Source organism: Ambystoma mexicanum, chromosome 2p (assembly GCF_040938575.1).
Source record: "Ambystoma mexicanum isolate Mex_15411 chromosome 2p, UKY_AmexF1_1, whole genome shotgun sequence".
NCBI lineage: Eukaryota > Metazoa > Chordata > Amphibia > Caudata > Ambystomatidae > Ambystoma > Ambystoma mexicanum.
Window position 1 is genome coordinate 1328108029 of NC_090923.1, and position 27711 is coordinate 1328135739.

At 46.5% G+C, this 27711-nt stretch overlaps 1 protein-coding gene and 1 long non-coding RNA gene across 5 annotated transcripts in view; both read left to right on the forward strand.

Annotated features, from left to right (window-relative positions):
* The window catches only part of LOC138567460 (voltage-dependent T-type calcium channel subunit alpha-1H-like), a 1148189-nt gene that overhangs the window by 25548 nt on the left and 1094930 nt on the right, over positions 1 to 27711 (forward strand). For all 4 annotated transcript variants that reach the window (XM_069645666.1, XM_069645668.1, XM_069645670.1 and 1 more), the window contains exon 2: positions 5261 to 5394. In XM_069645666.1, the coding sequence (XP_069501767.1) occupies positions 5261 to 5394 (134 nt within the window). The remainder of the gene's footprint in view (positions 1 to 5260; positions 5395 to 27711) is intronic.
* LOC138567459 (uncharacterized) lies at positions 24161 to 25175 on the forward strand. The gene is made up of 3 exons (XR_011302213.1): positions 24161 to 24280; positions 24374 to 24484; positions 24965 to 25175. It is a non-coding gene; the product is annotated as an uncharacterized lncRNA (long non-coding RNA).

A 27711-nucleotide genomic window follows, 5' to 3' on the forward strand; every position in this document is an offset into this window, starting at 1 on the left:
CAGTCGGACAGTTGCATGGCATTTCTCAGCCACTGTTCTCACGGACACTATTGCAAGTGCTCGATGCCCTCCTGCAGCACGCAGACGACTACATCTGCCTACCACGCTCGGACCAGGAAATTACAAACACGAAAGTGGGATTCCATGCACTTGGCGGCATACCGGGTTGCATTGGTGCCATCGACTGCACCCATGTGGAATTGGTCGTCCCACATGCCATGGAGGCCCAGTACCGCAACCGAAAACAATTTCATTCCCTGAATGTACAAATGGTGTGTGACTCCAACAGGATCATTACACATTGTTGTGCCCGATTCCCTGGATCAACCCATGATTCTATGGTCTTGAGGAACTCTACAATACCACGCTACATGGTGCGACACGCAGGGAACAGATCCTGGCTACTCGGTGAGTCTCATTACATGCATGATGATGTGGGGTATGTGAATTGGCAATGACCTGGCAGGAAGGGGGGGGGTGTGCGTACGTATCAATGGCATTCCACATCATACGTTTCTCGTCCACATACAGGTGATGCTGGATATCCACTGAAGAGATGGCTCCTCACACCAGTCCGGAACCCACGGGACCAGCATGAGGAGGACTACAACCATGCCCACTCACGTACCCGTGTAGTCATAGAACAGGCATTCGGCCTACTGAAGGGCCGTTTCCGCTGCCTCAGCAGGTCTGGCGGGGCACTCCTGTACCGCCATGAGAAGGTTGCAAAGATGGTGATGGCATGTGTCATGCTCCACAACATGTGCGTACGTAGAAATGTGCCCATGCCCCCTGACGCAGAACTGCAAGCACCTGATGATGGTCATGATGAGGGTGGGGATGTGGCAGCACCTCATGGAGTCTGCGAGGCACCGGAGGCCCGTGACATTCGTCAGCATCTCATTGATGTATGCTTCTAGCACTCACGCCTGGTGGCTGATACATGGACACGGGACTCGTGGCACTGCGTGTGTCTGGGACATGCACAATATGGACTGTACGCCTATGATGGCCTAGTACACAAAGATCAATGTCCACACATCTCATTGGTTGATCGTGCACTTTTTATGGCATATGTGATGTCATGTTGAACACCCTATCGACCCGCCACCCAAGTGAGCCCAACACACCCCCCCCACCCCCCTACCTCCCCCCCGAACACCAGTGTCCAAAGATGCTCATTGTCAGTAGGCTGTCGCTATTGCAGGCCCCCTCTGCGGGTATCAGGGGCACCCCTGCCTGTGGAGCGCAGGTTCCTTCCAGATCTACGTTGGGGGCTGCCCTGGACGGAGCTTGCAACGGATGATGTGTCTGCCTGCTCACGTCCATGCATGTCCCTAAGGGTTTGCGAGAGCTCAGTGAGCACACGGCGCACTGCGGCAAGTTCGGCACATACGTCCTTGGCCGTCGCATGCAGTTCCCCCCTGAGGCTCTCGGTGCTTCTCTCCATTTGGACTCTCAGGCTCTCGGTGCTACTCTCGATTTGTGCCCTAAGTGTCTCAGTTGATGTTTCTATGTCTGCCTTAGTGCCCCCACATTCATCAGCATGGTCCTTGAGGAGCGTGGCCAGTTGCTGCTGTTGTTCGATCAACTGGTCGAGGGACTGTTGCCTCTGCTGGGCCAAGGCCATTTGCGGGGGTGTCACGGAGGGGCTGTTGTCCTCATGTTGCATTGCCACAGGGCTTGTGGGGGATGGCCAGTCGTCGTCTTGTGGGTGCCCCTGTGTGGTATCCTCATGTTGTACGGGATGGGACAGACAGGGGGATTGGGACAGGTCATGGATGGATCTGACTTCGGCATCCCCGTTTTCTGTGTCGGAGCATGCTGCCATCAATGGGGTGTCACCTATGGTGCTGCTGCCACCGGAGGCAGTGCCTTCTGTGGCATCCATTGGGGGGACCTGTGGTGGTGGTGTTGTGGGCATGCTGGCTGCTGGGGTGCCTGTTGATGTTCCCTCCTCTGTGCTGCCACCTGATTTGTGCTGCTGCCGTGTCTTGATGCGTGCAGCTGAGGTGGAGGGTCTCTGGCCGTTGGTCTTGGCCCTCTTTGCAGGTGTGCTGGTAGGGGTGTCCTGTAGCTCGTCGTTTGGATCGGACCCTGTGGTGGAGTAGAGGAGGGCGAGGGTTATTGGTGGGTCTGTGGGAATTGGAATTGCATTGTGTCACATGCATTGGGGTGGTACCTGAGGGTGATTTGGGCCGGGCCCTTGGAGGTGCTTTGATTTGTGTGTGGAGTGAGGGTGCAGTTGTTTGGCAGCCTGCAGTTAGGGTGTGCCTGCTGCACGTGTAGTGCGTGTATTAGGGGTTTTTAATTATTTATGTATTTATTGTGGGTTTTAACGTGCGCTATCAGGCCGATGTGTGTGGACGTTCTCCTGGACATGTGTTTCTGTTGCACTATGTGGACGCATGGTACTTCACATGGATGGACTGTGTGGATTTGGCATAGTTTTTCCTGGCCCACCTACCTGTATCTTCGGATGTCTGCACTCCTTTCTCCATCCCTCCGACTCCCTCTATGCTCTCCATTCCGATGGTGGAGGCACAGATTTCTTCCCAGGGGGTCAACTTGATGGGTGATTCAGGACCTCCCCCGGTGGCTGTGGCAATGTTGCGGTTGGCAGAGAGTATGCTGCGGACGCGTATCCGCAGGTCGTCCCATCGCTTGCGGCATTGCTGTGGGGTGCGGGGTGCGGTCCCCACCGCACTTACCCGCTGTGCCACCAGAGCCCATATGGCCTTCTTGTTTGCAAGTGCCGTCCTGGTCATTTGCGTGGAGAAGACGACGGCAGCATTCTCCTGGAGGGTCTCTGTTAGCACGGTGAGTTCCTCACGGGAGAAGTGGACCTGCCGCTTGCGGTCGCACGCTTTCTTCGCTACTTTTCCCATTTTTCTTGGTTTCGCTAGGGTGGTTGACGGGTTGGGGTGTGTTTCAGGGTAGTGATTTTAGTGGTTGTGTGGTTTTAGTGTATTTATAGGTGTACGCCGGGATGTTTCCCGTTCCGGGCCCATGTTTTAACTTCCGTTTCCGTATATTTCCGGCCACCGTACTTTCCTGTAGGCGCACACTGCGGTGACCGCTAAGAGGGGTGGCGGTATTGCACCTGGGGCGCCGTACGGCGGCGGTGTGGGCCGTTTTGGGGTCATTTCCGCCATCGCGGACTTTGCACTTCCGCCATGCCGTGGTGCTCGTGCCCGATGGGTCGGAATGGGCTGCACTTTGCTCCTTCGTGCAATGGCGGAAACGCTATTTACGCTGTGGCGCTCCGGTCAGTCGCTTTCCGCCAGGGTCGTAATGAGGGCCATAGTGTTACTGGCACCTGATATCTCGGTATTAACGGGATATTCCAGGTGTCGGCAACACCGGACATTCCACCATTCTACAGAGTCCCATAACACTCCATGGAGGGGCTTGCTGGTATTACCGGCACCGGTAAAATTGGTGCCGGTAATACCAGCTGTTTTTGCCGGTGGGGACCTGATTTACCTCCAGCTCCTGGCTGGAGTTAAATCAATGAACCCCACCAGCAAACATGTACTCTGCCGGTCCGGAAAAGTGCCAGTATATGGAAATACTGGAACTTTTTTCCAGCCGGGCAGGGACGGAATGCACCCCATAGTGCCAAGAGATCGCCAAAATGGCAGACGTTGTTCAATACAAAATGAGTGCTCATCAAACTACGGCAGTTTTTTGTTGGATGCAAAAGCACAGACACAGAAACTCACACAAAAGAAGAAGAAAAAGTGGGATTACAAGAAACATTCAGCACTTCATGTCTCGTTGGAATGTGGGCCATTCTTTTTTTTTCAATTGGGCCATTGAATCAAGATCTTCAAAAGGATAGGGTCGATTTCCACATTAAAGTAGAAAAAAGCCAGCTTACTTGCCATATTAAATTAGATAATTACGAGAATTGCAGCCAGTGAATCCGTGCCATCCTTGAAAAGTTGATGCTGAAAAAACAATCTCTTAGAGAAACCAAGAAGCAGCTAAACTAAGGTGGAGCGCACTTCGCAGCCCTTGAGTAGCGCACGGGCTGTCAGATTTAGAAAGCTTTCAAAAATGGAAAAAAAATCCGACAGTAGTGGGGAAAATATTTAGATAAATATAAAAGTACTTGGTCTGGTTTGTACAACCCTTGAACAACAAAAAAAGGTTTTGAAAATACTTGAAAACACAATCATTGGATACAATACGATTAATCCTTATTTTTAATTGCAGGTTTTACATTAAAACAAATATGGGATCTTGCAAAGATGAACAATTTACTAATACCTTTATTCGGAAAACGCCCATCTTGCTGGCTAGATCTCAAGACCAGATAGGTCCTTTCCGGATGTTTCCCATAGCATTGGGGCTTGTGTGAGGCACCGATGTCCGAGGTCACTGTGAAAGCTCTCCATCACAAATGTTCACTAGCCTTAGTTGTAATGTTTTCTAGATTTGGTGTTGCATTTTTTTAAAAATCTGTGTTTCATCTGGCCTGCAAGCGTCCTATTTTCTGTTTAAAATATAAATGGTGTGGTTTTTCGCGTGCATGGTTCGTATGTCTAGTCCATTGCTTGGTTGTGTCTGTACACAACACAATCTAAAACAAATAAGGGACGTCTTGTGAAGGTACATGGCTTCGATGCTTGGCACCCACATAACTAGAGTTCAGACTCTCTTCATACACCTGATGGGAATATATGAAGAAGTATTTGGATAGGTATTAGCATAATTGACCCAAAAACATTTGACCTAAAACATTTGATAACATTTTTTAACCTTTTTTTTGGGGTCAAATTTACTTAAATATATATACATAGGCGTGGGTAAGGGTATAGATTAGGTGGAGGGGAAGTGGGGGAGGTTGCAGGGGCCTCCCCCGCATTTTAGACTGAAAAAAAGGTCAAATAAATTTAATCAAATGTGATTAGGTCAAATGTTTAAGGTCAATAGACCCATACCTTTGGATAATGTGTTCTCTTACCAGAACAAGACACCACCGTTTTAGATTTTTTTTTTTTTAATCGATGTCAAATCTTGTTTCATGCACATCTCAGAAGAAAAGAATATGTCAGTCTAGCTTTGCTCCCCATTTTGTTTTACTCTATTATGCATGTGCTGAAAGTTTTGCTTGTTTGCCACATTGCCCGCAGCTCATGCCGCAATCTGTTTGTGCATTATCTGCCCTTATCTATCAAAGCACATACTACAACTGTCATGCCACGGAGGTCTTGGTGAGTCATGCTGTATTTTGTCTGTTTTTATGTTACAGACATTTGATGACTTCATCTTTGCGTTCTTCGCTGTGGAGATGGTAATCAAAATGGTGGCTCTAGGGATCTTTGGGCAGAAGTGTTACCTTGGAGACACGTGGAACCGTCTAGATTTTTTCATCGTGATGGCAGGGTGAGTACTAAAGACGGGATATGTTGCTGTCTGCGATGGGGGCCCTAACAATATAAATGGCGCCTATCACTGAATTCACTTAGAATGTTTACAATCCTATATTTATTGTGAAAAACTACTCGGCACACACCCACGCGCACACACGTACACGCTCATCCCATCATTGAGGGATTGCACTGTCAGTCATAATGTCATGTTTGGCCAATATTGTGTCTTTCAAAGTCCCTGCTATTTGGGGAGCTTCTTCTGTGAGCGTCAGGTACCTGTGCATGCCTGCATGTCAACGTATGAGACTGCCACTGCATGTCATTGCTGTGGTAAACATTAAATAAACCACAGCACTATAGACTTCCTTCAGGGGTGGATCTCTCTCCGGGTTTAGCAATTAAAGGCATACATATTGCCCTGATTAAAGCTCAGTGGTGTCACACATTTGACAGGCTTTCCCTTTGATGAAGCTCAAAGCAGTGCTGGAAATGGAAGAACGTGTACTGGGAGATCCTTCTCCATGAGGCTTGGGCGGGTCTGGGAGAAAGTGGGGGAGTGGGGCCGGGGGAGTGGCCACGAGCCAAGTCACACAACACAGATATCTCTTTGTAGAACCCAAAGCCTGGTCATTTGTATAAAAGCAAAGAGCATTATGGGAACATAAGAAGGCCCACAATGTTTAGTTTGAAACATGTCTAATAATGATTCTGCAAATATGAGCACCTTTCAAGGGGTAATGGAAGTTGGATTCTCCTCTTTTCGTTAGTCACAAAAGTCATCCTCGCAAATAAAAAGTCTGCACATTTCAAGACTTATTTACCAATTTGAACAGTTGTCCCCCAGCATGGATGACTTACCATGAGCGACACCGGAAAAGTCTTCAAATAGTCCTGAACAAGGCCCTAGAGTTGGAGCTCCACTCTTCACAAGTGTAGCTGACCTTCACAGAGAACTGGGCATCAAGATGTTGAACGAACATCTCACGAAGCTGAGTATGAACTTCTGCCAAGGAATGGATCAGAACATGAGCTCTCTGATCAGAAGATCCACTGCCACCACTGCAAACACTTTTGACCGCTACCCGAAGCCCATCATAGCGAAGAACCTGTGAAACCAGCTCTACTGTGACAACACCACACAGACCATGAAGAATCCTAACCCACGATTACATACTCAACCCGAGAAGATGGAGGAATAAGACTCAAGCCTCAGTATCAATAATCACAGCTGATGGATAAAATCTATCAGCAAGAAGAAGAAAGACTCAGACAGCTGCTAAACAGTATGTGCGGTTTGGGTGATTCTGTGTTCAGTCTTGCGTGTTGACTTTTCTGAAGCACGTCTGCGAGAGCAAGACACATCTGGGAGTTTCCTGGCTTAACCCCTGAGCCTGGGGACTCATCAGAGCTCCGGCTAGACAACATTGTCGAAGCTCTGTTCTGCCCTGCTCCGGCCCAATTCCTATCCTGGCTGAAAGAGAGCTAATATATGATGGAACCCCGAAGACAATATTGAAAGTGTTAACCTCTGGAATGCGAGCATGGCAAGAGGGTCTGCAGAAAATAAGAATAGACAAAGGACTTGAGCTCTAAGTGAAGGGAATGGCTTAGGGCAGCAGAGATGGGAAGATGGCAATGTGAAAGAATTTAGCACACGTTTTTGACAAATCCATGCACCCTGAATGACGAAGCCAAACACTTAACTGCTCTGGTGAGCTTTTAGTGGCTCACATCTCCCGATGATTGGCATTCTGTTGTGAGTGTAAATATCCTCTGAATGGGGGTGAAAGGTGGATATAATGAACCAAAAGAAGGCTTAACAGATATTCAGTCTCTCGTCTCAGGGGGAAGACGGAGGGTGGAGAAAACATTGTAATGGGTTCATGCACCTTATGCAGCTATGTACAGTTGCATGTGAGATGCCGATACATGCTTGCATTACCGGGAGATGGAGGCATCTCATCACCTCGTGTAGGTGCCCTGCTAGATCCCTAACACTATTACTTATCAGCACTGACCCCCATACTTCACTTGTTTTCTTAGTTTATTTAAGGACAGTTGGGGGCAGAGGCAAATCTTATGTCTGAGGGTTACCGAGGCCCGAGCGAACAAAGAAAAGGCACAACGAATAGTGGGAATGCAGGGTTTGGATGGGCATTGGGTGATGACTCATGGCTCTACTCGTGACACGGTTTTTAATACTGTCCTTCTGCCCCACAAAATATTGTGGTTGGCTCCGCTAGAGCTGGGTGAGCCTGGTGGTGCTCGGGCTGGCATGAGCCCCACCCAGGGCTCTGTCCTGACCTACCTCTTGGATCAGTGCCTGAACAAAGCGGGGGCCGGCCACGAGCCCCACCAGGTGCGCACCCACTCATCAACTTTTGAAAAAAAAAGATGTGCTCCTGGTTTGATGGCAGCACTTACAGGAACATGTCTGCCTATCTTCCGGTGCTGGCTGCCCGTCTACTCGTCCCTTCCCAGCCACTCATTGATTTGCTGAGGCAGGACAGGAAGTCACGCAGCCAGGACAGGAAGTATGGCAGACATGCTCCTGTAAGTGCTGCCGGCACACCCGTAGCATGTCTCTATTTTTAGTATACCGCCCCAGCCACTCATTGAACACTTCCTGGTGCTGCTGTAATGCTGTGGTAGTGGCAAATTCGAAAAAGGTAAGTGAGACCTTTTGTTAACCACTTCCTTCATTTCTTGCCCCCCAGACCCGTTTTGCCCCTTTTCTTAATCCCCCAGTCCCATTTAGCCTCTTGTGTTGTCCCTTAACCCTTTTTAGCTGCCCCCAGGCACGTTTTTCCCCCTTTTCTTGACCCCATTCCATTTAGCCACTTTTCTTTCCCATTAACCCTTTTAGCTGCCCCAAGGTCCGCATTGGCCCTTTTCTTGATCCCTCAGTCCCATTTAGCCCCTTTGTGTGGTGTCTGTGTCCATTGGTAACCTAAGAACTCAGAGTGTAGCCCATCTCCTGTTATCAGCAATTTTATTTTGAGTTGCCGCACCCCCTGCAATTTCTCATCGGCACCATGACTGAAGTTTGTCCTTATTGGAAGGCTCTGAAGTTTGATGGAGGAACAAAAGGAATGTGTTGCGCTGCCGGGAATATTAAACTGCCTCAACTTGGAGAACCGCCAGAGCTATTACAAACTACCCACAAGCATTGTGAAATTAAACATTTTACAAACGTGCCCTTTCTCTTTTCTTTCTTTTCCATTTAACCAGACTGAGCCACAGCAACGTGTGGCCGGGGACAGCTAGTAGTTTGTATAAATGACCAGGACCAGGTGTCTATATGAGGACCGCGGCCTCCACTATCCCTTTCCATGTCTGTCTCCACATGGCTTTCCACTCTCCTTTTTGCACTTTCTCTCTTCCTCTTCCTCACTCTGCTCCTGATCCTCTACCTTTCCTCCCCTCCTCCTTGCCCTCATAAACTTTCACTGCTTTCTCCACATCACCCTTCCCAATTGACACCACCTTCATTGCATGAACAGCCTCGCCCATTGTTGAACTCTCAGCATACTGAACCACGCTCAACTATGCACCCCACTAAGCTGAGTGCAGAGATTGTATCTCCAATTTCAAATTGTTTTCAACAGCTGCTCCTGGTTTATCTATGCATCCATGCACCGAGCTGCAAACCAAACCATCATTAGGACCAACTGCCATTGTGTTTGCCAAACCATCATTGCTCTTTTTGCCACCACTCTTTCGCGCAGTGGCGGACAGTCCATTGCTGATTGTCTCTTTAACACAAGGGAGTACTTTTCAGGGCAATCAACCATTGTTGTATTTTTGGTGGTCATGGGGCTCATAATCCCACATTCTCTTGGTCTCACATGGTTCCTGCGGCACTTGCATGAAATCCTCTCATGCTGGTGTTTCATTGGCAATTCCTTGCACCAGGTCCTCAAAGCAGAAATGTTGGCTTGAAGAGAGTCTTTCCTCTGACGACTGCCATTGTCTACACAAAGTATGGTAGCATGCAAGTCTTTTAGGGACGGTGGGGTTATGTGTCAGAAATAGGGGATTTTGAAGGTGGTCAATAGGCCAGTGTAGAGGAGACTGGATGAGATGATTAGTAAAGAGTTAGGCATAATCATAGGAGAAGGGACACATTCACTGTACGAGTTCAGGAGTCACATGGGTGAAGAGAGGGTTACTGTGGTATTGTCCACACCTCTCTTTCCCTAGCAAGTTCTTGCAAATACATTTGGTCGTTCAACTATACAAGGGCCAGGGATCCTCCCCCGGGTTTCCGGTATTCATCTTCCCACGGTCTCCATCCCTCACAGGATCCTCTCTTCTTCTGTCTCGTAGGGCTTGGTGAGGTGGTACTTCTTCTAAGGCTGGTCGTGGCTTAGGGAGCAAGGGGACCTCTGTTTACCTTCTTTGGCTATACATTGTAGCAACATCATGGATAGGGTGGTAGCACCTAGTCCCTCTTGTCCACCAATGCCCATCACACAATTTAAAATATAGGACTTGGTCACAGGTCGCATACTCTGCACATTTAAAAGAAATCTGGCCAAAGGGTCCGTGCTCATCTTACACAATTGATACGCACTCTCAGCTCATCAGAATGTCCTTGGCACACTACCTGCTCCACTAGGCCAAATCCCCTCTCTCAGCCATTTCCTTCCAATCTCAGGCTTACTACACTTCCTACATTTTTGATTCCTGAAACATGACAAATGTAGTATGTGGCCCTGGGGGGCACGGCTAGTGGGGCTACATGCTTGTCTTCTAAGAGAACACTTAGGAATAAAGACACAGACACCAGGGTAATACAAGTATTTATTACATGTGTAGTGTGTTTTTTTCATTTTTTATTTCTGTGTCTGTATGTGTGTATGTGTTTGAACTGGATCAAACCATCCAGCCCACCAAGCGGCTGGATGGAACGATGATAACGAAAGGAAAGGAAAACACTGGGACAGCACTCCTCTGCCCAAGAATGTACTGAGCAGTGGAGAAAATAATTCAGTGAAGATATATAAAAAAAAAACATGTAAGAAAGGAAGTTAGAAAAAGAGAAAGAGAGAATAAGCAGAGGAGCGAAAAAGAAAAGAAAAAGACTTACATGTGTGGCTGCTGCCCGAGGAGCCCCACAGAGTCTAAAATCCATAAATAGCACCTGGCAGGGTGTGGGGGATCCCTCCAGAGAGTTAGCCAGTGGGCTCAGCTGCTTATGCTAGGGGCAACTCAGCTGTTCTGGGGCTGTGTCGGGTTGTTGGTCTGCCCGGGGGCCAGATCAGACGGGCCCAAGCATCATAAAGGGCCTAGGCAGACCAGGCTGTCCGGCCATGCCCCCTATCAGCTTGCCTCTTGGCTAGTAAGGCCGGCCTTTCATACAATTCCTCCTGTGCCCCATATGTCAAGCGTGGCCCGGGAGGTGAAGAGCAGGGAAGTCCGCTCCACCTGCTGGGTGGAGCGATGAACTAAAGTTCAAGGCTGGCTCACCAGCCAGCCCAGGGGAAGAGGCGGAAGGAGGTTCAGCCCGAGCCGCTCCTCTAGGCTTCCACTAGGCATCCCAGGTGAAGGACAGTGGCCCGCCCCCTGCGTCTATGACACATTGCTGAGGGGCTGGGTCAAGAAGCCCCAACAGGCCGCGGCACATGGCAGTGAGAGTGGTAGCATTCTCGTTTCAAGGGGGGCAACTACTGAAGGTAAAGTGGAGCCTGGGAGTGCAGCAGGGATGCAGCGGCATCCCCAGAGCACTGTTGATGGCACCTGAAGAAAATGAAGCCACAGGTGCCGGGGCGGGTGCAGGTGGGCCCTCCCGAGCCAACGGTTCCCACCCAGAAGATTTAGAAAGTGACGCCATTGTAGGTCGCGATCACAGATGGTCCCCACACCAAATTGGCCACCCCGAAGAAAGCAAAGGGCCACAGGGAGATGTGGTGATGGCGGGCAGGACCCCACTTATGCAGGGGCCCACCCAGAAGACACAACGCAGCCATGGGCTGCACAGCGAGTGACAGTGGCCCCATGTGGTGGATGGGGCCACCTCGATGAAAGAATGGTGGGGCCAAGCCCCAGCCACACTAGGGGCCAAGACCCCGCTCATCATCAGGAGACAGGTCCACAGCCAGTACTGCAACCAGCACTGAAACCAGCCCTGCAGAGCCACCAGAGACAGACCCATGGAAGGTACTGTAAAGAGGGAGGTTGACTGCAGCAGTCACCCCATTGTGACATAGGCCCGCATCACAGGGTTGTCGGTAAAACCCACTGGTAGGTGGTGTGTTACCGGCAACCCCGTAACACTGTTTCCACCACCTGACATCCTGGTGCCACCGGGATATCAAGGCAGGCGGTGGAACGGTAAATAGGACTCCACTGAAATGGGGTCACTGAAGCAATAGCACCGTTGCTAACGGTGCTTCAGTGCAAACACTGCTGGCAGGGACCTGAACTCCAAGCAGGTCAGGTCTGCTGCGAGTTCCGTGCCCCTAAAAGCAAACTCCCAGTTCCGCGGTCTGGAAATGGTGCCGGTACATTGTTATCGGGACTCTTGTTTCCGGACCGCCAAACATGTAATGAGGCCCATAGTGTCTTATGTGTTATATGTTGTATGTAAAAAAAAAATATATATATATATATATGTGTAGTTATATGGATATATTTATTAACTGTTAAGTAGGTTAATTAGTAAGTAGGGGGAAGGTAGGTTTGGGGAACGTACTATGGGCAGTGTTATGTTGGTAAAACATTAAGTAGGGATAGGCTATTGTTGTGTTAGGCCATTAAGTAGAAAAAGTGGGTAGAGGGGAGGTACCCTGGCATAGAGGACTAGTGCCTGAGGCCGTTTAGGCGAGATTGGAACCACCCACAGAGGCCATCCTGGTACCTGATTTTAGCTAAGTGGTATGTTGTGTCAGCCTCACCCTAAGGGTCCATGTGATCTGTCAAAGGAAGGGTGAGATGATGTATCAGGCCGACATTTATTTGGAGCTCATGACAGAGGATTCCTTGGGAACAGTAAAGCGGAAGGTATTAAAGGTATATGCGATTTTTTTTTAAATAAATAAAGAGAGGTCCATGTTGAGATTCCTTTAAAATGCACTGTGGTGTCTGTGTCCATTGGTAACCTAAGAACTCAGAGTGTAGCCCATCTCCTGTTATCAGCAATTTTATTTTGAGTTGCTGCACCCCTTCCTAACGATGGGCCGGGGGATTGGGGTGGGGACTGTCCCTAGTTTTGTAGTTTTGAGTGAGGAAGGTGTGCACCCTTGCTTGGCAACTGGTTCGAAATCAGGGGCTACACAAAGAATTGTCCATTGTCATGGGTTGTCTCCCTTTCCTGACACCTATCTTCCTCCACCTCTAGTCAACCCCTTCTGCCTCACTACGCACTAACGTTGCCAATGTATTTTCGTTGTTGTCACAGGCGCTATATAAATGCAAAATAACATAACATAACATACAGACGCATTGCAATCTCAAAAATCAGCCGTCTAATTTTCACAACACACCATCCCCGCCCATCTCCCCATTCTTTCCCGCCCTTCTGCGTGCTTGATTTCACCCTATTCTTATCTCTTGAAGAAACACTGGTTCTCCATTTCACTCTTGCCTGTCCCAACCTTGGTCAAGTATCTTGCCCTTGTTTTCAGGCTTGTTTTCAGGCTTGTTTTCAGGCTTGTTTTCAGGCTTGTTTTCAGGCTCCCTCTTATTGCATGTCCTCATGAGCCGCATTCAGCGTGGCGTAGGAGTCCTCTTGACCATCCATGTAGCTACCATCCTGCTACTCAACCTTCATTCCACAGGTGCCACCAATTATTGCTCATATGCCACCTCCTCTTTCCTGCCAAACTAGGGGGTCATAGGATTACTTCTCCTCGACATCTTTTCTTTGAACCAAAAGGATCTGCGTCTGTCTTTCCAGAAGCAGTAATGTCATCTTCACCTCCACGCTCAATGAATTATGAATTTGTATCTATTGGAATGCAGTTACTGAAAGTGAAAGGTGCCTCACCCGGAAGGGCTATGCAAAGGGCATAGGGGTGGCAGATGCCGTCTCTTTGCTGGGTACTTTACAGAGATGTGATGCAGCAGCTAATGCACCAATCAGGATGGACTTTGGCAAGGAGTTGGATACAGTACATTGGGACAGCACAGAGTCTAAGCACATCTTCAATGATTACAGAACATACAGGTATGTACAGGTGTACAATCCAGTGGTGATCGTGGTTTAGGACCTCATGGGGTGATATAATTATGAGGCTCTAGGAGAGGAGGTGGTTCTTAAAGGTCGTCATGAAGCCAGACATTCTTGTAATGTGCTTAATTTCTTTGGGGGGTTGGGAATAGTACCATTGGCTAGAAGCCAGGAAGGTAAAGGAACCAAGGCAGGAGGTAGCATATAATGGACAAGGGGGCTGTTAGGATTTAGTTATTTATTTATTTTATTTGTAATGTGCACATACAACCCGTAGGCATTGAGGCGTTGTTGCAGGCACAAAGTGCTAGACAAGCTAGTGTGGAACAGGCATAGTTACATGCAGATACAAGGTAAAAGTAGGTAAAGCCTAACGGCAGTTATCATACAAGCACACAGAATCCTGACTGACTGTACATAATCCTACAAAACAAACCTTAGGCACAGTAGCATATATGTACAGGGTAAAATAGGTATAACCTAATAGCAGTTATTATACAAAGATACAGAAACATGATCGACTGGCAATTATCCTAGAAAACAAAATCTTAGGGCTGAAGGGCAGGAGCTAGTTCATGATGAGGAGAGTGGCCTGAGGTGGGCAATGCTTTGCGGAAGATCCAGTAGGATTTCTCTGCCCTCAGGGAAGGTGGGAGGTGGTTCCAGAGCTTTGCAGCAAGGTAAGGAAAGCTGGAGCATCTTTTCACTTTGGGAACAATAAGCCTATCAGCGTGAGGGGTCCGACCTAGTGGGTCCTGAGGAATGGGCTCTGGCAATTCTTTTGGCGAGGTATGGTGGAGCTGTATTGGAAAGGCACTTGTGGGTAATGGATAATGATTTGAAGATAATCCGCTCCTGAATGGGGAGCCAGTGTGCATCTCTTCTAGCATTGGAGATGTGCTCTCTTTTCAGATGAGGGTTTGATTGGGAGAGAAGTGTGAGATGGGGAGTAGTGAGAGATGGATTCAGCCAGATTTTGTGTGGATAGAATTAAACACAAGACAGAATTGGAGAGAGAGCATTTTTAAACAACGCCAGGGCGTAGAGGCGGGCAGTAGTAGGAAGTTGTAGAGAGTGTGCGTAACAAGGTTCAGATTCTTGTTAAGATGCCCAAAGGGGATAAAGGGAAGCCCCGGAAGGAGGAAGGAAGGAACGATAATTTCATCTGTGAGGAGCAGGCGGGCAAAGGATGTTTTTGTAAAGGGTAAGGTTATTTATGATGGGTCAGGAAGTTAGCCTTGTGGAGCTGTAATAGGTGAAGTAATTGACGAAAACCCCTACTTGAACTTGTGCACCGACTGTAGATTGGTCAAAGGAGCCCAGAGCTAGTGCATGGTGAACCCAGAAGAAGCATAGGGAGGATTCCAAGATCACCCCAAATGGGTCCTCGTACTAAGGCGGGGGCTTTGACAGTGGGACATGAATCCTTCCGATCCATACATATACCCCCGCCCCCTCAGGGATAATCTCAACAGCTTGCACACCTCCACTACTCCGACTCACATACAGAGACCGCAAGGGGATAGTTGCTGACATTGTGGGAGCGTAAAGGTAGTGGCCTCTGGAATGTTCACCCCACACCCCTTCTGCAGATGTATTCATGTACTGCACTGCTTCTTTGAATATGCAGCATCCCAAAAAGAGTAGTTGCAGACATCCTCATCCACCCACCACACCTTATCCTGGCAGTGACCACCAGAGAGAAGAGGGTGAGGGTCCTGACCCTTATAGAGACCCCTTCCCATAGCGTGAGGCTACTCAGTGAGCTGGGCTCCATAGCCAGACCCACACATTGGGCATAGGAGAAGAAGTCTCTTTCTTTCAGGATTTCAGGAGAAAATGCCTCAAAATGTCATTTTTCTCATCGACCAATGACATATTATTTTCCCCGGGCACTGTCCCCAGAGGAACCATTTCACATTATGACTCACAGGCGCACAGCCACGGACGACCCGCTATTAGAAAGATGCAATCAAAAAGGAGCTGGATTGAAAAGCACATGCAAGCAAGCGAGGAAACATACAAATCGTTCTCCCAGTGTGATACAAACTTGCAAGTTTGTATCTCCCATGATTTAAACCCCTCATCTGTGTCCGCGGTGACCTAAATGTTCTCCAAATGCTTGGTTTTGCTTCCACATCCCGAGTGAGGGTTACACAGTGGAACGGGCGATGTTGCCTGCCCAATCCATCCTTGGGACGGTCCTGCCTGACACTTAATAGTGGTTCTTGGGTTTAGAACTAGGAGTCCCAGAGAATTAATCCCACTACTACCCTTTCACTTTTTAAGTTGGTTCCTACACTTGCCTTACCTAAGTCAGATCATTCCTTATACAAGTCTTAATAAAACGCTATAGTTGGCTAACAGCTTAGTCTTACATTGTGTTCTCCACTCAGCACGCTCTGGGGCGGCTTTGAAAAAAACTCCTAAATTGCAAGCCTTATGTGCCAGCTTAGAAGGAGAAAGCAAAAGAATATCGGAGGGAGGAGAATGGGTGTGTCATAGTGCCTGAGTGAAAGTACACTTTGAATCTAGAGGCGTTAAGCATCAGGGAATAGAGCGACATCCCCTGACGGGTTGAAGAGAGATAGTTGATCATACAAGAGAGTAGCTCTGACTGTAAGGATGGAAAGGAAAATAAGATTTATCAAGCAGAAGAATGTCTGGCGCAGGTCCTATCATCTTGTTGCACGTCCCCGCAGACCTTGACACCGTAAAGTCTCTTCCCCTCTTCCCTGTCTGAGTTCTTCCTCTCAAACATCACAGGTGTCTTTATCTCTCCAATCAAGACCTGCCCACTGACTTTGGGATGTGGGGTCCCTCAGGGCTCTCCCACTTATTTTGATGATTTATATCTACGTGTGCTACTCCGATAGGGACCACACTCAAGAATCTTGACTCTCCATCCCCTTTTCATTGCTTCCAACACTGGGTGGAAGCCATCCATCACTGGGTGGGAATAAATTAGCTCTGGCTAAATGGAGACAACACTGAAGCCCTTATCTCCAGAAATTAGGTGGACCTTTGCAGTCCCTCAGTTTGGCATTGCTAAAGAGCCTTCCCCTCCTTCATTTGAAGTCAGGTTATTCTGTTTCAACAATAACCTGACTATGTCCCCTTAAGGCAATTGATTTGTAAGCTATTCTTGTAACTACGTGCAATACAAAAAGCCACACCGTTTCGAACAGTCTCAAAGAAAGCGGTCATCTGCAACAGCTCATTTCCTCCAGATGTGCTCTGGTGATAGCCTATACAATTGGTTGCCTGCTGTTCTCATGTGCAGGCTCTATAGAATCCAAAATACAAGGGATAGTTTTCTACCAGAATGGAGATCCCAGACCATATCTCTCCTACCTTGGGGTCCCCACTCTGGCTCCCTGTGGATCGACGATTCCAATTAAAATCCCTGAGCATAGATGAGCCAACATCGTCTACGTACCATCCAGACTGCTCTGCTCAATCTCTGCATATCCTGACAGGTTCCATAGGCATGCAACGGTAGCATTGGTTGCAGTTCCTTCTCTGTCTCTGCTTCTCACCTCTGGAAATCCCTCTCTCAGACAATGAAGCACATAAATGATCTCCTAGCCTTCTTTATGTAATCCACTGGCTGCACTACTCAATCCTGCCATCTAGTACCCAGGGACCACCTTGGTGGCATATGCAGCAATGTGCACATTATCTGATTCACTAATACACACAGTTATTTGCTGCTTCTATGATGTCCCGGGAGCCAAGCCCACTTGGCGGTGTCATACTGGAAAATCTTGACTAGTTGAATATGCTTGCTCTGATATTCATGGCTGTTTATTCTAAGTCGGTATTAGTACCATCATCAGCACATTCAAATTGGCTCAGACAATCAGGAATGAGGGTTGCAAGAAAATACAAGGCACTGTTTTTCGGTGTCTGCCCTGAATTCCTTTCCCTGTCCAGCCAAGCCAACCCCAAATCTCTGGGGAGCTCTGTTGCTTCTTCTGTCCTCGCTCAAAGTCGTACTTAACACCCTCAGCCCACCTAACTTGTCCTCCAGGCCAGCCTTCTCCCCTGCTCTTCCTGCTTGCTTCAGTGCGCACGTCCCCTTCATGCTGTTGCATGCCACGCCAAGCCGACACAGCGTACAACAGCACACACAGGAGTTTGGACGCCATCTCACCCCACCCCAGCAGCATGCTGGTTCCTTTTTTCAGGCAATCCATGACCCCCCACACAGTTGCCAAAAGCCTTACCACCCATGGGGGGTGCAGTGCCCTGGCATCATGTGACCAAATCCGTCCTCAATTACCTTGCTTTGTTGGGTATGTCAAGGATGTTAAGTTGGGTGTCCAGGCACCTAATGACCAAGAATTCCATCCCCCAGGGCACTAAGGCTTCAATAACTCCACATATGTACACCTAAAACGAGGATAAGCCAACACTTATCAAACAATAGGTTAATGGGCTCTTGCATTAATTGATAAATAATACTTAGAGGGAAGAGCTACGTAGCAATGCATGCAAATGCCTGTGTCCGGTATAACTTCTAGAATGCTTGCACCCGCTGGCTTGGGTGAGAGTAAACCCTTGAGCTGTTCAGCAGGATATTTGGATTTTGTCATATCAAGGATACATTTTTGAATCCCCGCAACATGGCGGCTGCATTCACCCCAATGCTTTACTGAAGTTGGGAACAGGACATCATTTAGGGGTTGCCAGAGGTCGCAACTGCAACCTCTGAAGTCTCCCTTGCTATCCCTAAAAGACATTTTTTGTAATGCAAGCTCCTGGGCTGTGGCCAGCACCATGTGGATCTTTACTTCTGGAGTGGCTGACTTTCTTGGTCAGGCCTCTTAAAAAAAGAAGAAGAAAATAAAAAGGAGAGGAGTGCCACAAGTCTAACACTTTCAGCACTGACCCTAAACAAGAAAGAATAGGAATACCAAATAATGTGTCTTTCTGGAATTCTGTACAATAATTGCTAGACTCATTAAAGGTTTATTTCAGGCACACTTCAGGGATGAGTCACTGATTTAGTCTGTTCTTAAACACCTCAACTCAGCCTTTCATCCTCCTGAGGTCGATAAATGAGTACCAACACAGGTTGAGTAATATTGGGTGTATATTATTTTTATATCAAGCGCAGAAGTGTAGTGCTATATAATAATACATCATTATCATTTGGTCATGGACATCTGCTTGCATTCACAGTAATTTGGAAATATGGGCCTATACACACGGATCTTAACAATACATATGGTGATCCATTCTTGTATGAAAAGTACATCACATTATAGTGATATCGTGACCATATTTGTTGTATTGTAGAATGCTATGTGATGCCACTTCCTGTTTTGTCAAGGGGTGAAAGGTCGTGTTCCATCGCTTCCCGTCATATCACTTCGGGCTATGGTCAAATGACATCACGTCCTGTGATGTCATCAGAGGTCAAGGGTCGTGTGATGTCACTTCCACTTCCACTGGCATGTTGGTGAAATGACGTCCCTGGTTGGGAATAGGTCAAAAGATTAGATGTGCGGTCATTGTTGAGTCCCCTTCTTGGAATGTACGCCATACCTATTTGTGGAGTGGAAAATCCCGGCACTACCAGTTGGGATATTTCTTCTCTTGAAATGTGGGTTATTTTCTTGCCTACCTTATCCCCTTAGACCACCAGCGAAAGCAGCCTCAACAGTACCAGCGCGCTCCATCCTGCGGCGGCCTAGCTATCGAACATGCCTCCTCGCTTGTTACTCATTATCCCCTTCAGAGCCGCGAGCCGGCAGGAAAAACATTGGAGAGGCTTTAATTGCACAGTGCTGAGGTAACTTATTTCAAGGCTTCTGAGGTAATTGCAGTTTTAGCGGCGCGAACGCCAGCCTAATAAGTGGGTTCCTTTCTTCCGTAAGTGGACTTGGGAGTAATGGAGCTATTAAGATGCACTAAAACAAAAATGCTGACAGTGGTGCACACCTGGTAACAATTGATATAGAAATTCAAATCATCATTATATGTACAGAAGAGCTGGTTTAAGAATTTAAAGGTGCGGGGGAGGAAAAAAGGCCTTGGCACAAAGCCTAAATCAGAAAAGAGAAAATAGAAGAGGACCCAAAAAGTGGGGCCCTCCCGTCCCCTGCACACTGTTTACTGATGCCACATAGGGCCTTCAAATATATGGATATAGATATATAACAGCAGTTTGTTAGTTGAGCATATAACAATTTATTTGGCAAAGAGGAAAACAAAATTTGCCAAAAGGCACATTCTGTTGTACAAAGTAATTCGTGACGTTTAACATATTAAAACAAATTGCGAAGAAGCAATAAATGATGGAGAGGTGATGCTGTCCAATTGTGGAGTGGCCGACGCGTTTCGAGGGTAACCTCTTCTTCATAAGGGCCCAATTGAACTGTTGACAACATTTCAAGGAGACAAAAAGTAAAATCTTTTATTTTATTTCCATAACAGTCAAGGACTGACTGACAAGCTGTACATAACTCGGGATGCTAGCGAGATGGTGAAGAGCAGAATACTGGAGATCTAGTATGGTGAAAAGAGTGAACTAACAGATCAAAGAGAAACACTCTATACTAATAGCTAAACACATAACAAAGGAGATGTATTGTGTGAGATCCACCTACATGGTGGGATCTAGAAAATGGCGTGATGAAGAGTCAGACAGATCGAGATAAGCCAAAAGCGGTAGTGGGTTCTAAATAGCAAGGACCACCCTTGAATAGTGAAAAAGCTGAGTCAATATGGGGAGCGTGTTTAAGAAAAAACCATACCCCTCCTGTGGACGGAGAAAGAATAACTCCAAAAGAGTGCTACTGAATAAAATAAATAATACTTAAAATAAACCGGAATTGGTTTTAAAGAATGCACTCACTCGAGTTGCGGGACGAGTAGCCAAGGCAACAGGGGCATCCGTGTGGTCAACAAGTATTCGAAACAATTATACGATGCAGGGCATCTGCAAAGAGACACGTACTGCTGGCACCTAAGTGGGGACATATACATTTCTGTTATACTGAAGAAAAATAAACCTGGGGTCTCCCAACCGGGCAAAGGGACCCAAGTAGCGGTAGCTTACCTGTATAGTGCGGGGAACACTGTTAGTGGAAACTGAAACCGGCAGGCAGTGGCTCCGCGCGGTCGTAACCTAGGTAACGAGCTGTGCTGGGGACACGCCGTCAGACGTAGAAAGGAAACTAAATAATAAACATAGAAAAGGGCATAGAAGCCGGTGAGTGAGGAATATGGAGGCCATCATGCAATGGCGCATAGTGCAAGCGTACTCATAGGGACTGACCAGAGATCAGGATAAATAAGAAAAGTAGAGTTAATATGTTCCATAATGAAACATAAGAATTCTGGTGTTCACCATCGCAACGCATTTTATAATTTTGGTTCTAATGGAACAGAAATTTGTGAATAGTACAATAATCGTTACAGTCATGATAGATAACACAAATGGTACATGCAGTTTACTCTTAATAGTCCAAAACAAATCATGTAGAGTCATGAGGCTACTCATTATATAGTGAGACAAGTATAATTCAATGGCAAGGGGATAAAAGATTGCGATGTAGCCTATTACTCATACAAGGTTCGAACGAATGGAGAGATGGTTCAATTGGTCATTCGTGAACAGGTGCAAACATTTAAGTGAATATAGGCAAGTCAAACATAGGAAAATACAGTTCCCTTGAAGAAAACATCAAAGTCACAACACTTGTAATGACAAAGAAAAAAAATTTTTTTTAAGGTCCGGGATACTGACACTTGTGTATAGTAGTTGGCGATGTAACATGTGAGTTTCACAATTCACTATAGAAAGCAACTCAAAGAGAATTCATCATTCAGACCCTTAGGTTGCAAAGTGTCAAGTGTGTGGATCCAGTACTTCTCTCGCTGTGACAACAGGGATTGGTAATTGCCACCTCTGTGTGGACGTTTGACAATTTCTATGACTTGAAATTTAATTTGTGCAATCGTATGTTGGAATTCGATGAAGTGCCTTGCCACTGGGGATCTGAGATTCTTACATCTGATGGTGGATTTGTGTTCTGACCATCTTTCTTTGACGGGTCTTGTGGTTTGTCCTATGTATAATTTACCACAGGGACATTTCAATGAGTAGATGACACCTGCGGAGAGGCAGGTGGAAAAGTCTCTGATTTTGAATTTCTTCCCAGTTTGTGGGTGAGATATCGTTTCACCTTTTATAACATTGTTACAGTTCGTACAGTTCAAGCAGGGAAAGGTACCCTTCTTTATGGTACTCAGTACAAGTTGTTTGTCTTTAGGAGGTCTTTCCGCTCTCACTAGTTTATCTTTGAGATTATGTCCACGTTTAAAGGCCATCATTGGTGCTTTGGGAAATAATTTCAGGAGAGAGGGATCATTGTGTAGTATGGTCCAATTTTTACGCAGAGTTTTGCTGATTTGGAAACTCTGTCGTGAGTACTTTGAAATGTAGAGTAGCGGTGTGGACTTATCCTTGACTTTAGGGATGCGTAGTTGTTCCTTCGTGAAGGTCTCTGATCTGTTGCGGGCTTCTCCTGTGATAGTATCTGGATACCCCCTAGATCCAAATCGTTCAACTAGAAATGAACATTCTGAGTCAAGGCCTGCTGGGTCTGAGATAATTCTCTTCAATCTTAACATTTGACTGAATGGTAGGCTTTTGAGCATGGGTTTAGGATGGAAACTGCTGAAATGTAAAAGATTATTCACGTCTGTTGGTTTATGGTACACCGTGGTGTCGATGTGACCCTCTTTGATCTGTAAGCTCACATCCAAAAAATGTAATGAAGGGTCCCCTACTTCCATTGTGAATTTGATTGTGTTGTTCACTGAATTCAGATGTTCCAAAAAAAGATCCAATTCATCTCGTGTACCACACCAGATACCGAAGATATCATCTATATAACGTTTCCAGGTCAAGATTTTAAATGACCAAAATGGGTGATCTGAATTCAGTGAACAACACAATCAAATTCACAATGGAAGTAGGGGACCCTTCATTACATTTTTTGGATGTGAGCTTACAGATCAAAGAGGGTCACATCGACACCACGGTGTACCATAAACCAACAGACGTGAATAATCTTTTACATTTCAGCAGTTTCCATCCTAAACCCATGCTCAAAAGCCTACCATTCAGTCAAATGTTAAGATTGAAGAGAATTATCTCAGACCCAGCAGGCCTTGACTCAGAATGTTCATTTCTAGTTGAACGATTTGGATCTAGGGGGTATCCAGATACTATCACAGGAGAAGCCCGCAACAGATCAGAGACCTTCACGAAGGAACAACTACGCATCCCTAAAGTCAAGGATAAGTCCACACCGCTACTCTACATTTCAAAGTACTCACGACAGAGTTTCCAAATCAGCAAAACTCTGCGTAAAAATTGGACCATACTACACAATGATCCCTCTCTCCTGAAATTATTTCCCAAAGCACCAATGATGGCCTTTAAACGTGGACATAATCTCAAAGATAAACTAGTGAGAGCGGAAAGACCTCCTAAAGACAAACAACTTGTACTGAGTACCATAAAGAAGGGTACCTTTCCCTGCTTGAACTGTACGAACTGTAACAATGTTATAAAAGGTGAAACGATATCTCACCCACAAACTGGGAAGAAATTCAAAATCAGAGACTTTTCCACCTGCCTCTCCGCAGGTGTCATCTACTCATTGAAATGTCCCTGTGGTAAATTATACATAGGACAAACCACAAGACCCGTCAAAGAAAGATGGTCAGAACACAAATCCACCATCAGATGTAAGAATCTCAGATCCCCAGTGGCAAGGCACTTCATCGAATTCCAACATACGATTGCACAAATTAAATTTCAAGTCATAGAAATTGTCAAACGTCCACACAGAGGTGGCAATTACCAATCCCTGTTGTCACAGCGAGAGAAGTACTGGATCCACACACTTGACACTTTGCAACCTAAGGGTCTGAATGATGAATTCTCTTTGAGTTGCTTTCTATAGTGAATTGTGAAACTCACATGTTACATCGCCAACTACTATACACAAGTGTCAGTATCCCGGACCTTAAAAAAAATTTTTTTTCTTTGTCATTACAAGTGTTGTGACTTTGATGTTTTCTTCAAGGGAACTGTATTTTCCTATGTTTGACTTGCCTATATTCACTTAAATGTTTGCACCTGTTCACGAATGACCAATTGAACCATCTCTCCATTCGTTCGAACCTTGTATGAGTAATAGGCTACATCGCAATCTTTTATCCCCTTGCCATTGAATTATACTTGTCTCACTATATAATGAGTAGCCTCATGACTCTACATGATTTGTTTTGGACTATTAAGAGTAAACTGCATGTACCATTTGTGTTATCTATCATGACTGTAACGATTATTGTACTATTCACAAATTTCTGTTCCATTAGAACCAAAATTATAAAATGCGTTGCGATGGTGAACACCAGAATTCTTATGTTTCATTATGGAACATATTAACTCTACTTTTCTTATTTATCCTGATCTCTGGTCAGTCCCTATGAGTACGCTTGCACTATGCGCCATTGCATGATGGCCTCCATATTCCTCACTCACCGGCTTCTATGCCCTTTTCTATGTTTATTATTTAGTTTCCTTTCTACGTCTGACGGCGTGTCCCCAGCACAGCTCGTTACCTAGGTTACGACCGCGCGGAGCCACTGCCTGCCGGTTTCAGTTTCCACTAACAGTGTTCCCCGCACTGTACAGGTAAGCTACCGCTACTTGGGTCCCTTTGCCCGGTTGGGAGACCCCAGGTTTATTTTTCTTCAGTATAACAGAAATGTATATGTCCCCACTTAGGTGCCAGCAGTACGTGTCTCTTTGCAGATGCCCTGCATCGTATAATTGTTTCGAATACTTGTTGACCACACGGATGCCCCTGTTGCCTTGGCTACTCGTCCCGCAACTCGAGTGAGTGCATTCTTTAAAACCAATTCCGGTTTATTTTAAGTATTATTTATTTTATTCAGTAGCGCTCTTTTGGAGTTATTCTTTCTCCGTCCACAGGAGGGGTATGGTTTTTTCTTAAACACGCTCCCCATATTGACTCAGCTTTTTCACTATTCAAGGGTGGTCCTTGCTATTTAGAACCCACTACCGCTTTTGGCTTATCTCGATCTGTCTGACTCTTCATCACGCCATTTTCTAGATCCCACCATGTAGGTGGATCTCACACAATACATCTCCTTTGTTATGTGTTTAGCTATTAGTATAGAGTGTTTCTCTTTGATCTGTTAGTTCACTCTTTTCACCATACTAGATCTCCAGTATTCTGCTCTTCACCATCTCGCTAGCATCCCGAGTTATGTACAGCTTGTCAGTCAGTCCTTGACTGTTATGGAAATAAAATAAAAGATTTTACTTTTTGTCTCCTTGAAATGTTGTCAACAGTTCAATTGGGCCCTTATGAAGAAGAGGTTACCCTCGAAACGCGTCGGCCACTCCACAATTGGACAGCATCACCTCTCCATCATTTATTGCTTCTTCGCAATTTGTTTTAATATGTTAAACGTCACGAATTACTTTGTACAACAGAATGTGCCTTTTGGCAAATTTTGTTTTCCTCTTTGCCAAATAAATTGTTATATGCTCAACTAACAAACTGCTGTTATATATCTATATCCATATATTTGAAGGCCCTATGTGGCATCAGTAAACAGTGTGCAGGGGACGGGAGGGCCCCACTTTTTGGGTCCTCTTCTATTTTCTCTATTAAGATGCACTCCCGTTTGCTGGTGGCGCGTGAGAGACGGCTGCCCACCCTTCCATTTGCCCTGTTCACTTTTCTTAAGTGAGCTGATTACTCTAATAACAGAGGGGATCGGCACAGAGCTGTTGATAAGTTCGAAAAAAACAGAGCTGCCTCCAAAATAAATAGATCCCTGCTGACGGGAACAGCCTGTATGCGGAGAAGGTTCCGCCACGGAACGCTAACACGGCGTCCTCACTTCCGCCTGATTAGCTTCCTTGTGAACTTCAGCGTGAAGCAGCCTCAGCTTCCTCCTCCTTTCTGTTATTCCGGCTCCATCTGCCATCTCCTCCTCTTTTCGGGCCGTCAGGTGGAGATCTAGGTATTATTAGGGGAAGGAGCAATTTGCTCCACGGGTGCCCAGTGTGTTAAGCACTCGCATTATTTCCTCTTCACACACTTTTTGACGACTCCTTCATTTTTTTTGCATGCCCCAGAAAGAGAGAGATGGACAGGTAGGTGATTTGTAGTTTTCCACTCTACAATGCCTCCAGCCATCTTTGCACACTTGTATATCTTTGCAAATAGATTCTCTCCAGGTCATCAATTTAAACAAACAAATTACAGGGCATCCAAGAAGGTCAGATTGTTGGAAACTCATGGACTGCTTTTCTGCAGAACCTCCCTGGCCAAGGCTGGGTCTACCTCCATAACCCATATCCACTGCGTATGACTTAATCATTAAACTCAAAAGCCTCGGTAGACGCCGTGAAGGCCTCTTAGCATTTGCAGAGGCGCGCGTGTGGCAGCTTCTGCTAATAGCAACACCCCAGAGTTCATGACTTGCATTTCGCAACAAAAGCATTATGGGACTTGTAGTCGTGCCACTCTTCATTGAATACACGATGTAAACGTTGTTCTTCAATGTGTGGTCTGCTGTTGGAGGACAACATAAAAACCTCTCCATTGCCATTAGAGTAAATGCTGATTTTCCCGCCACGGGCATTGCCACAGCAACCCATTGATCCTGCCATTGTTCTCTTAGAACCTGAGAGTAGGGATTCGTGTGGTTGAAGTTAGGAGGGACACTGGAAAGAAGCCCAACCAAGCATGTGCCAAAGACATAGCACCTTCTTTCAGTTATGTTCTTTCAAGTTCTGTCCTTACATAAGAGTCATTATCGCAACACATCTTGGTGAGACGCCATTTTATTGTCATGCCTTTTGAATGTACCTCTGTCCTTCGTGACAATCCAAAGCTGCATGGGCTCAGTGACAAGCTCGCGACTTCTGATGCCAGTACACAGGAGACACGCAACAGGTCAGAAATGAGAGAGCAGTAAGAGGAAAAAATCCACTTCAAAGTGAAGGAAGTCCAATCAAAGGACCTGAAGGCACATCTCCACATACCTGCCGCCTCCTGCACTGAATGCAACTCAGATGAGTAGAGTAACTAAGTGAGTGTGTGCTCCTCCTCACACTGGCATCAGTTTCATACGCTGGGGCTGTGGGTAATTGTCATTGGCCGCCGGGGCCTCTTTGAGAGCATGGCATCACTCTCCGTGACTTGCAGCATGAGTTTTCCGATCCATTTGAAAGTCCTCCTAATTACTGCACCTTAAAACCCTGATACTAGCAGTGTTTATTTTCCCTTCAAATTTGCCAGATATAATTTCTGGGTGGCCCATTTATTCCTGGAGATCGAAAGGCTTTAGTTGCTGGGATCTTCATCAATTACGCCGCTGACCTTTGTTATCCATTGCCAGGCAGGATGTCAGTTGTCACTTTATTGCTCTGTGAGCTACTCTATATTGTAGCATGCATTATAGGCCAAATCATAAGGGCAGCACAGACTAGTTGAGGAGTGGGGTAGGATTGCTGGGTTTAGGATGGTACAGAGTGATAAGGAGTAAGATGTGGCAGGATTGGCAGCAATGGTAGGTAGTAGCAGTAGGGAACAAGGTATGGAGGGGCAGGTTAGGAAATATTGGCCAGGAATGGGGGGTTAACCAGTATCAGCTCTATTTCTGCCTCCAGGGTTCCTGCAACCGAAAGTGGTTGATTACTCAGTAGTAGCATGATACAGTGATCTGACTCACTCACGCACTCCCTCGCTCATTCGTGCACTGACTCAGCTTGTGCTCTCATGAGGTCCTGAATCAAGTTCTTGGGCGATTCTAATTGTAATTGGTTATTTATAACATGATTAATACCCAGAGGTTTCTAAGCACGGACCCGGGGATCGAACCTGTGTTGCTCTGCGTCGTCTTGCATCCAAGGCGAGCATGTTGCCCTTGAACTATCCTCCCTGAGGGAGATCCCAAAGTCGGGTGCCTCAAAGTTTAAATGGGTGTTCACTATCATCCAAAAGTAAGCAAGCATTCAGCCTGGTGCAGGTCTGCCCATTACTGAAGCCCCCCTGACCCCACTAATGCTGGGGTGGAGACTCC